General features: G+C 46.0%; 1 protein-coding gene across 1 annotated transcript in view; it reads left to right on the top strand.

The window, feature by feature from the left end:
• Nucleotides 1–10,592, top strand: part of TUBGCP4 (tubulin gamma complex component 4) — a 491,481-nt gene extending 480,889 nt beyond the window's left edge. Inside the window, exon 18 of the mRNA XM_085644307.1 lies at nucleotides 10,406–10,592. Coding sequence (XP_085500433.1) covers nucleotides 10,406–10,559 — 154 coding nt within the window. The 3' untranslated portion in view covers nucleotides 10,560–10,592. The remainder of the gene's footprint in view (nucleotides 1–10,405) is intronic.
• The last annotated feature ends 484 nt before the right edge of the window (nucleotides 10,593–11,076 follow it).

The following is an 11,076-nucleotide window of genomic DNA, read 5'->3' on the forward strand; positions in this document are numbered from 1 at the left end:
CATGGTTTTTGGGGACTGAGAAAGTAGAAACGGTCACAGAATATAGGTATTTGAGACTGTGGTTTGAAATGGCATACCCATCTAGTTGCGTTAACATTAAGAACATCAGCATCGATTAGCGGACTGAAATTGTTTAACAAAACCTATGGCGCGATGTTAGATAGACCAGTGCTAAAACCTTACTCGGCCATGGTACCTCCACAGTTTCTGTATGGCGCGGAACTGTTATACTTGAGCGGCAAAAAGGGTTGGGATGTTGAGGAAGGCAAAAATAAAAAAAAACTATTCTCACTCCCCTTGTCGGCAATGGTACAGGTCGTAACACTTTTTTTAAAAAACTTTATTTATCTTTTATAATCAAATCAACAATAAGATCTCATCAGTAGTTACATTAGTCTTTGGTGTGCGATACACATTTCGATGACAACACATCTGCCTCCATTTACAATATACACTCCTAGCTCTGCGATGAAGTCCCCCTGGTCCTTGCAGCATTATTCAGACTTGTCACACCTTTCCAACTTCGTTTGTGTAGCCCAATCCCCTCAAATGTTTTTCCTGGCAACCAATCGCTACTCTCAAACTCATGTGTTCTTGACTTCGACATTTTCCACAATCTGTGCCTGTCTAGGGGGGAGCAGGATGATACCTCCACAACACAATGCCCGCCTGGCGTGACAGTGTTCCGACTGCATGAGCTAACCAACCCCTGTGGGCACAATCCCTGAGCTGGAGCGGGAGGAAGAGGCAGTGGGCAGTGTCGCAATATATGTTCTGTATGAACCCCAGATATCTTTAGGGCGCGCTATGCTGGGAAGTAGACTAGAATAGATCTCGCTGTTTATGCTGCAAAAGGCCAAATCAGTGAGCCAGTCCTGCGTCGTGGGGACCGTCCCGCCCCCCCAGCGCAGTGCAATCTCTCGCTTTGCCAACAGAAAACATAGGGATACTAACCTCCGAACTGACTTGGGAAAGTTGACCGTATACCCCAGCAATGCCACCTCCGGGGTAGGAACCCAAGTGAGCCCAAGCATCTCCCCCAGAATGTTGTGTATCTGTACCCAATACGATTGTATACGTGGACAGGGCCAAGTCATATGGGCGAAATCAGCGTGTGGGGCGACGCATTTCCAGCATGTGTGGGGCCTCTCCGGGTCAACAGAATGTAGTTTTGCCGGTGTCATGTAGCTTCTACGAAAAAACTTATAATGTAAAAGCTTATGGCGACTATTTAATGATACTCTTTTGGTGACTTTGCAGCAGGCGGACCATTGATCATCCGCAATAGGACATCCCAGGTCAGACTCCCATTCCAAACGCAGTTTATCGTCTATGCAGGGAACCTGTGCTATACACACATACATATATATATATACAGGCCGTAACACTTGAATTAAGACTGACCTCATGGGGCATTTTAGCCAGTATGGCCCTTCTCCGTTTTTGGCAACGCCTAGGAGTAGGTGAGAACACCAAAATATCACAATGGTGTAAAAACGAAATTCCGAACAGCGAATTAAAATGGGCAAAAGAGACTAGAGCTATCATGACGAAGCTGTGTGGTATGATGAAGGTTAAACTGTGTCCCATTACTTACATGATTAATATTGATACGAAGGTACTTAGGATGCTGGGTGTTAGACCTGGCACCTTGGCGTGAGTCTCCCTTCCACTTTTTGTCGCTGTGCCTCATGTGTTTTGCTGGTGTTAGCTGCTCAGAGCACTGTGCCACTGCCAACCAGTGCCACAGTGCAAGTGCTCCCTATTTAAAATGTATATGTTGGTTGGATTCCATGATTGGCTTATTTGGTTTACTGTCAGACCCCAGTAAAGTGCACCAGGAGTGCCAGGGCTTGTAAATACAAATGCTGCTGGTGGGCTTGCAGCACTGGTTGCGCCACCCACAGAAGCGGCCTGGTAAAATGTATCTAAGGTCTGCCATTGCAGAACCTGCGTGCCGTCTGGTACTGTCATGCTGACTGGGTAAGTGCACACACTTGCCAGTCCCTAAACCTTCCCTTAACTTCATATTAGTCACCCCTATGGTAGGCCCAAGGGCAGGGTGCATTGTAAGCATAAGGTAGGACAAGCCCTGATGTGTGTGGCATGTCCTAATAGTGAATTACAGCCATTTTCGTTTTTCACTATTGTAAGGCTACCTGTTCTCCATAGGCCAGAATGGGCTGTTAGAATTGTTACATCCTATGATCCTAACAGACCCAGGGAACATGGTAGAAATTCGAGTTTAGTATGCCTGAACTCAGAATAATAAAATACATCTTTTAGTAAAGTTTATTTTAATATTCTGTGTTTGCAAATACCACTTTTAGAAAGTTGGTATTTGCTTGCCTGACCATTTCAGCCCGCCTCTGCTATGATGTGTATCTGCCTGTCTGGTTGTGTGAGTGACAGGGCTGGGGAAACCCAGAGGGGCAGGGCTAGGTAGCCTGGTGGTGAATAGGAAGATTGGCAGTCAGATGGGTGGGAGGAGTACACCTGGGCTCTGAATAGGGTTGTGCTCTGCTACCACAATGCTGGCTCCACCTCCTGCGGAGCGGCTGATGTCTCTGCCCTGCACCCTGAATAGAAAGGCAGAGTCATGTCAACAAAGTGCTCAAGAATTGGTTTGGACTTGGCAAAGGCCCCTCTACCCCAGAGGAACAAAGGAATTAGGGGTATAAGTATTGGGACCCTGCTCCCAAGAAATTAGATTCTGCTGAAACAAGAAGAACCTCTGCCAGAGGAGAAGGAACTGGGAAAGCTGTAGGAGGAGTACTGTCCCTGACCTGGGGGATTGGCCTGCGGTGGTTGCCTTGCTGCTGAAGGAGAGGAGAAAGACTACTAAAGACTTTGCTTCAACTTGTGCTTTCAAAAGATCTCCAAGGGCTTGAACTGAGCTTGCCCCCTGAACGAAGTCCCAGGACCAGTGGACTTCACCCCCAGCTCCACAGAGTCTTTTGGAAGTGCCTGCTGCTGTTGTTGGGCCTTCTGAGGGACTGCGTGTCGCAAGGAGCTGGAAGCGCAACGCAAGGAAGAGAAGCGCGCCGCCATCAGAGCTGTTGCCGTTGCATCTCGCAGAGAGTGTCGCCGCTGCAGCATCGCATCGAGCGGAAGCGTCTCGCATCATTCCGGAAGTGTCTCGCAACGCCGAAGAAGCGTGTCGTCATCGCAGCCATCGTAGCTGTCGCACTGCACCGCATCGAGAGAAGAGTCTCGCATCAAGGAGGAAGCGTGTCGCCATCGCAGCCATCTTAGTTGTCGCATTGCACCGCATCCAGAAAAGCGCCTCGCATCCATGGAGAAGCGTGCCGCCGTCTGAGCCAATGTCGTCGCATCTCGCAGAAGGGGTGTCGCCGCTGCAGCATCGCATCGAGCAGAAGCATCTCGCAACGTTGGAGAAGAGTGCCGCTGCCAAGGCCGCTGTCGTCGCATCTCGTCAAGGGTGACGCCGCTGTAGCTGACGCATCGAGCCGAGCCTTCTCGCAACATCGGAGAAGCGTAACGCATCTGGAAGATCCCGTCTTTATTTCTTTTGCACCAAGAACTTCAACGCATCTGCATCGCTGCAACACTTTCGTTGCCCTGCGTGTCACATCTAAGGTACATTGACTTAAAGTGTCGCATTTAAGAACTTAAGAGAAACTAAGCAATGTTCTACCAACTAAGCAACCGTATTGTGTATTTTTAATCGTTTAATGGTCTTGTGATAATCCTATATAAAGAATCCTCATTTTTAATATAAATACCTGTGTGGTGTCCATCTGTAGTGTTGTCACTTGGTTACTGTATGTGTTCACAAATGCTTAACCTACAACACTCTGAGATAAGCCTTGTCTGCTCGCGCCAAGCTACCTAGAGGGTGAGCAGGGGTTGTTTTAGTAGTATAACCCCTTTCCCTGACTAGAGGAAAGGTTCCCTGCTTGTCACAAGTACCTACCTGTGCCAACTAGAGAACCCGGATTCTAACACCGGGGAATGAACTATCGCAGGCACAGGATCAAAACTACCTCGCGAATAAAATCTCAGTACACTTTATGACTGCGGCATGGTATACTTGAACAATGCTTTCCCTACGTTGACAGGTTACCCGATTGTCGTTTAGGAAGAGAGGTTATAAGGGTAAGAATTGGGGTGAACCTTTGTTATGTAAATAATGCGGTAAATAGCTCAATGATTGATAAGACGGGAAGATCTATTTGCACCTTGGTGATTTGTTACACATCTTAATAGATTGCCAGAAGTTTATGGATATTCGAATCATGTTTTTAAGACCGATTTTTAGGAAATATGAGATTAAGTCCAGGGCGCAAGTTGTAATTTTGATGACTGAAATGTGCAATTTAGATATTGCCGTTGCTATTGGGAAATTTATGCAAAGAGTGAAGGCACTTCTTATTGGTTTAGTAAATAATTCACCCAGACTTAATTATTTAATGGAGGGTGTGATAATTGTATGTGTTTTAAGATGTATTTTAGTGTATTTAAGGTTATGTCATTTTAGATTTATTTTAACAAATATATGTACTGTTTGAGGACCATTGGTCCAAATAAACGTAAATTGACCTGACCTGAACTCGGGATCGATGTTTTTCGTTTTAGCGAAGGACGCAAAAGTGGAGCAAAATGTATATGAGGCAACTACTTTCGGGTGGATATCTCTATGCCAAATGTAATTGTCTCTGAATTTTCAGTTTTTGCAAGGAGTTAAAACCATTCTAAACGACTCCAGGCGCCTGCTCGTTGCGGTGGATGAGAGTATTGATAACAAGCATTTGCAATGCAACAGGACTTGCATTTATGCGAGACCTATTGCATTGCAGTATCACGGACAACAGGACGGGGAGCACTGACAACTGGAGTGCGGACAAGAGAAGGGTAAGAAGGAGGCGAGAAGGCACAGACAAAGTAGTGCTCACAGTCTAAATAACACCTACCATACTGTGTAACATTCGAAGTAAAGGGGCTGGAAGCCATGGGAGAGTACAAATGACTTAATCAATCAGAAGGCAGCATTTATGAAAGACAATTACATGAGCCAATTAAAAACATGGGCAGAGAGTAGGCGGAGCTTCCTCTTCATACTCCAATTAAAAACATGGGCGTAGCTTCCACTCCATACTCCATTACTGCATGCCTCGCAGAGTGAGCAGCGCATGTGTGCTGCCACTATAGGCTCAACCTAAAAATAGCCCCGGCAACACGCACAAGTCCTGGAAAACTAGAACAAGGTTATGCGTAAACCTGTTTGTGTAGCTGTGTTATTTTGATAGACATGCCGCGTTTGTTGGTCTGCTGTACTTGTAATTACTTCTGCCCCAGCTAGTGCTGGTCAAGAGTGACTGGTTCTAATAATGCGGAAATAGTCCTCCTCTTCAAACCCACTGTACTTTCAGATCGACTTGTGTGATCTTAAAAACACAAAATTAACTGCCCCCACTACCACACATCCTCGTGAGCAGGGAGAAGCAAAGCCAGGACGCGACATTGAATGCAGCAAGGAGACCCTCACAGCTGCCGGTCTTCATGAGCCGCCCACGACCCCCGCATCTAATATCAGCACTCCTCGGCGGGCAGGGTGGGCGTCACCAGGGAGCCACAAACATCGGGAACACCCCTCAGGCAGGAAACCGGCTTCACAGAGGCCACCTGAGGCTGACTCTTGCCCCAGTCAGTTCACGGCATCACTGTACCACAGCTCCTCACAAACAGCTGGGCTGGGAGTCCACGGAAGCCCCAAACACTCTGGGCACCACACTCCCAGCAGAACCGATCGCCGTCACATCAGTAATAGGTATATTGGGTATCATCATAAATATTATGGAATCTAGTGCTTGCCTTGGGCATGGGCTAGGAATCCGATGTCAGAATAAGAAAGGTATAGCAAGCATAAATGAAAAAGGCTACCGCCCAGGATTACTAACACATTGTTTGCAGCCACTGACATTGGTAAATGAATGGGTGAATCACAAGTCAAGTTGAAAGTATGAAGACTGAAATGGTACCGCCAACGGCAGAGATACGTTTTGCACTGTAAAGCTTTTACGTGGTGTGGTTATTGAAACATACCCTCCTGTCCCAGAATACGAACAAGATGTCGCAGAGCCCCAAGGGTCAACTTATGATTTGTTCAGAGGCTGTGGTCCAATCGTAGTGAGACAGGTATACATAAAGCCCATAGTATAGGTCAATGAACAGGTATGTAAGAGGTCAGGCATATGTGTATCACTGTCAATAAAAGGTACCACCAGCATAAAAGTAACAGATAGACTATTATGGCTTGTAATAATTGTACAGTTACTGTGTTGCCTGCCTACTGGGTGTAAAACTCGGTCCAGGGTATATCATCGTATCATTATCAAGGGGGCTACACGCCCCAGAAAATCCAGTTTGACAACGGGTTTTCTCTCCTTCCCGGGAGCCAGCTAGTCTACCTAAACAGAGGGGCTGTCCCTCCCCCAACTGTTACTCATTTGCTTGTCACAGGCAGCTTGATCTTTTAAGTTCGCCTTTAGGGCCAACACCAATGTTGCTTCCTGCAGGAGGGAGGTAGCATATCTCTCCAGTGCAGGCCCCTATGGTCTCCTTTCATGGGAGACATCAGTACGTTTTCCCAAGGAGGGTGGAAAGCTGTCTAGGGTTCAAGCTCCATGCGAAGAGTAAAGGAGACGGAAGGTAACAGAGATGCAACTTTGTAGCTTGCTACATTCATTTTGACTAGAGAACCAAGTTGCCCTTAATATGATGAGTGCTTTGCTACCTTGGATTATCAACTCTTTTCGCACCATTCAGGAGTCAGCGGCGCTGAGGGATCTCTGTGTAACCCTGCACTCACCAATGGGGTGACTAAGTCTTTCCAAATTAAAAACAAGCATTTGCAATGCAATAGGCCTCGCATTTTCAAGAGTCTGAGCTATTGGCATTGTAAATGACAATGCCTTTGTATTTTTGTGTTGTTTTTAAAACAGATAAATAAAAGGCATTCTAATTTACAACCTCAATAACCAAAACTCTTGCAAATGCAAGACCTATTGCATTGAAAAGTCCAGCGCCTGTGTTATAAAAATAAAAAAAACATTAGGAGAGAGGGTGTCCTGTTTGCAACAGTAGGCAGGACAAAGCTATTTGAGAAAATAGTGCTCAGAGGCTGTAATTAAAGCCTTCCAAGTAACAACACTCGTTCCAGGGGGTATCGCCATAGGGATTTACAAAATGAGACAAGACGGTACTAAGGAGGGACTACTAAGCCTATTGACCAATAAACAGCCACAGTTTATAGTGGACAATGACACAAGTCAATGAAATATATGGGTGGAGAGTGGACGGAGCTTCAAGTTCCTACCTGAATACAGCATGCCTCGCAGAGCAGCGCATGCGCTGCCCAGGCTCAACCTAAAAATGGATTGTCAGAAGTACTTTACGATACCCCAAAAAATGTATAAACCCTGCTCAGACGGATTGTATTTTGAGTCAGTCCTCAGACCCGCTTCTATAACTGTGCTCTCGGCCCAAGTGTTTAATTAAACTGTTCCTGTTTAGCCAAACGTCTTGTCTTTTGTTTTTCATGGTAAAATCATATTCGAGCAACAGTACTCCGCCTTGACACAAAGGAGTGTATAGTACTACTGTGCGTTACTTCAGGCAACTTTCAATTGCAATGTAATTCCCAGCACAACACTTTGTGCAGGGTACATGCCAATTTTGTGAGGCAAACCGGTGCAAAGTGTTAGTACACCAGGGCCTCAGTGTTGAAAAGGAGTACTAATGCAGATTAAAGACAGTGCACACGACTGGAAGAGAGGGCTCACTGCTCGCAGATAAGGTACGCCGTGGAGAGTCTCACAGTACACAAAAAAGTCATCGACTGGTAAGGGAGCACTCAAATATGGAATGGAGCACACTTTTGTGGGAGGTTTTAGAGTGCACCCAGGCCTAAGGGCAATGAGGGTTTTACAACAGACCAAACACAATAAGATGATGGACGGAGTGCTGAAATGTTTCTACCACTCACCCCCAGTCAAGAGATCTGGGTTTAATCCATTGTTCTTTTGCTCACTATGCCACCCCAGTTTGGAACCAGCCATATACAAATCAGTTTTGACCCTGTTCCTCGTGGGAACAGTCCAGCCAGTACTGTCAGGTCAGATCCTCCCTGGACCGGAAACAAGCATCCTGGATTCAACCCAGATCTATTAGTGACTGGGGGTGAGTGTCTGAAAAGTTTCAGCGCTCCGTCCATCATCTTATTGTGTTGGCTTTACAGCAGAACCAGACAATTTAACACATTTTTTTCTTTCTAGGCACAGAGAGAGATTAAGTGATTTACCCAAAAGCACAAGATGTTGCGCCATGGCCAAGATTTGAGAGTGTACTATTTAACTTTGTTAATGTTTTTTAAAGCCATGTTGTTAAGATGCAGTACATCTACCGTGCACCATTGTTGAAAGTACAAAAAAGAAAAGGCTATCAGGCAGCCAGCGTTGTTATTGCATGTGCTTGTTTTTACCTTTTCTTTCAGCCATGCTGCACAGACGTTGCACTGCTGTACAGCATAGCTAAAAAAAATCATTGGCAATGCCAAGAAATCTTGCATTGAGAAGACTTCTCGTGTCCGCCACCATACCACAGTAGCCTCAATAACAAAGTGCAACAGTGATGGAAGTGCCTATTCTGTATGTGTATGTATACATACATACATACACACACACACACGAACAAGAACAAGAGTATTTAAAAAAAGCACGAGGAAGCTCTTTAAAGTCATGTCGTTCAAAGTGTACGATAAAAAAATATATTATTTTCACAGCTCCCTTGAACGGGCTGCACACAGCTGTAAACACACAAGGTACGGCAGCACTGATAGCAGGTCACTTATTAGTGTTACTGCCTACCATGCTTGGATTGTCATGCCCCGGTAAGCCTAGATAGTGCCTATAGACTGGAAATGGGGGGTTCAAAGATGAGAAGGAAGGCCCAGTTGTGCAAGCTTCCCTCACACAAACACATACCAGTAGAACAGAACACACATGGCAGAGAGCAGAAGAGAAACTTTAACAAAAACACACACAGGAGGTAGGCTTCACTAACACACACAAAATAGGGACTGCACAGGTGGTAGAGGAAGCTTCCCATACACACAAAAGACTAATACAGCCGAGGCAAGCAAGCCTCATCAACCCACACAGGATAGGTGCAGCATAGGCAGTGGAGAAAACTTCCCTTACATTATGCATACCAGTAGAATATAACACACATGGCCCAGAAAGCAACTTCAATAACCAATACACAATAGGTACAGAATAGGCAGCAGAGCAAGCTTCCCTCACACATACAAGTAGAACAGAAGCCACAATACAGAACACATATGGCACAGAGAATAGCAGAAGAAGCTTGACGTACACACATACAAGCAAAACAGGGGACACACACCTATAGAGCACAATCATCAGAGAAAGCAGCAAATCAGCCTTCACTCCCACATCCCCACACACAAAGAGCACAGGTACAACACAGACATGATCCGAGCAAGCTTCCCTCTTACGCACACGTTCACACAAACAGAACAGGTACAACAAAAGCATCAGTAGAACAAACTTTCCTTATGCACTCCGAGCAGGTATAGCATAGGCAACATTAATGTACACTTCTCTCACACAAACTTAATGCTGTTAGCAGCTCCGCAAGCTTCCCACACACACTCAGGCCAGGTAAACGACAAGCAGCAGCAGATGAAGCTTCCCTATCACACACAACAACAACACGAATAGAAGAGACAGAAGCAGCACCATTGGGTGACCCGGCTTCCGGATCCGTCGCAGTCCTGGTTTTCACCATTTTTCAATGCACATTTTTAGTAAATTTAGCACATGAACCGGTTTTCGGACGGGGAGATAAGTTTTTATGTGTTCTCGTTCAAAATTAGTAAGCAACCCCTGCCCCTAGCAGAAACCAGTTTAGTTAACCGAAATGAAATGACAGAGTAGGATGCAAAGAGGGGTGAGCAGACATCAAGGAGACCCTCCGCTCAAGCTCTTTCCCCTGAGCTTTATCACTACGTCAGAAAAGGAGAGAGGTTATTTCATGAAAGTACCCGTGTGCGCTCTATTATTTGAAATGTAAGAGACAGCACAACTTTACTACCAGGTCATACTGCATTGTGCAGCTATTATATTTAGGGTGACCGGGTGTCCCGCTGTTACCGGGGACGTCCTGTTTTCTATCATGTGTCTCTGCAAATGTCAGTTAATTTAGCACATGCCCAGGTTTTCAGTCAATTGAAAGCAGTTCTCATCTGTTTGGGTGAAGAATTTGTTAGCAGCCATATCAGAATCCAAATTGTTTACAGAGATAACACTGTGTGTTAAGTTACTTTAAATTGCCCCTTAATGCTTCGTGTTCTGTTTTTCAGATGTTGGTCTGCGCTGACACCTCCTTCTGTGCCGCTTGGCCAATGGAAAACTGGAGTCCTACGTCTATGTTTGCGGAACGTCCCAATTCTTGGTTTTCACAATCTTGTCGCCCTAGTACCACCCCAATACAAACACCAAACAAGGGCAGGATAAACAGCAACACAGACTCCCTGCACAAACTTTTCAGTGAGTTTCGAAAATCCTCTAGACAACCTCCATATATAGGTTTAAATTCATGCCCATTCTCTCTTTGGCCTCTCTACTGACACTGCAACCAAGGCCATGAACTTGTCCCGAGCCAGAGGCAGATTTGTAGTGAAGTGCACCAGTGTCCCGGGGGAGTCAATACCCACAACTCGCTGCGCTTGAGCCGACCACAGTGCACGCCTGGCAGTATAACTAAATAAACACACGAGTTAATGCAACTCAACAAGCAGGGAGGATACCGTGTTATTTAGCTGCAGTCAGAGCAGAGAGATAAGCCCGAGCATACAGCTCAGGCTGAATGCGAGAGGGGGCCCTGTCTCCAAAGAGGCCCTGCCGCCACAGACGCCCTGCCGCCAGAGGCCCTGCCGCCGAAGCAGCCCCACTTATCTTCAAAACCGGTCACAATGGTGGGAATCATTGGTGCCGCCGTCACACAATCACTCCCCTGCCAAGTGCCCCTGCT

This window comes from Triturus cristatus, chromosome 3_1 (genome assembly GCF_964204655.1).
Source record: "Triturus cristatus chromosome 3_1, aTriCri1.1, whole genome shotgun sequence".
Classification (NCBI taxonomy): Eukaryota; Metazoa; Chordata; class Amphibia; order Caudata; family Salamandridae; genus Triturus; species Triturus cristatus.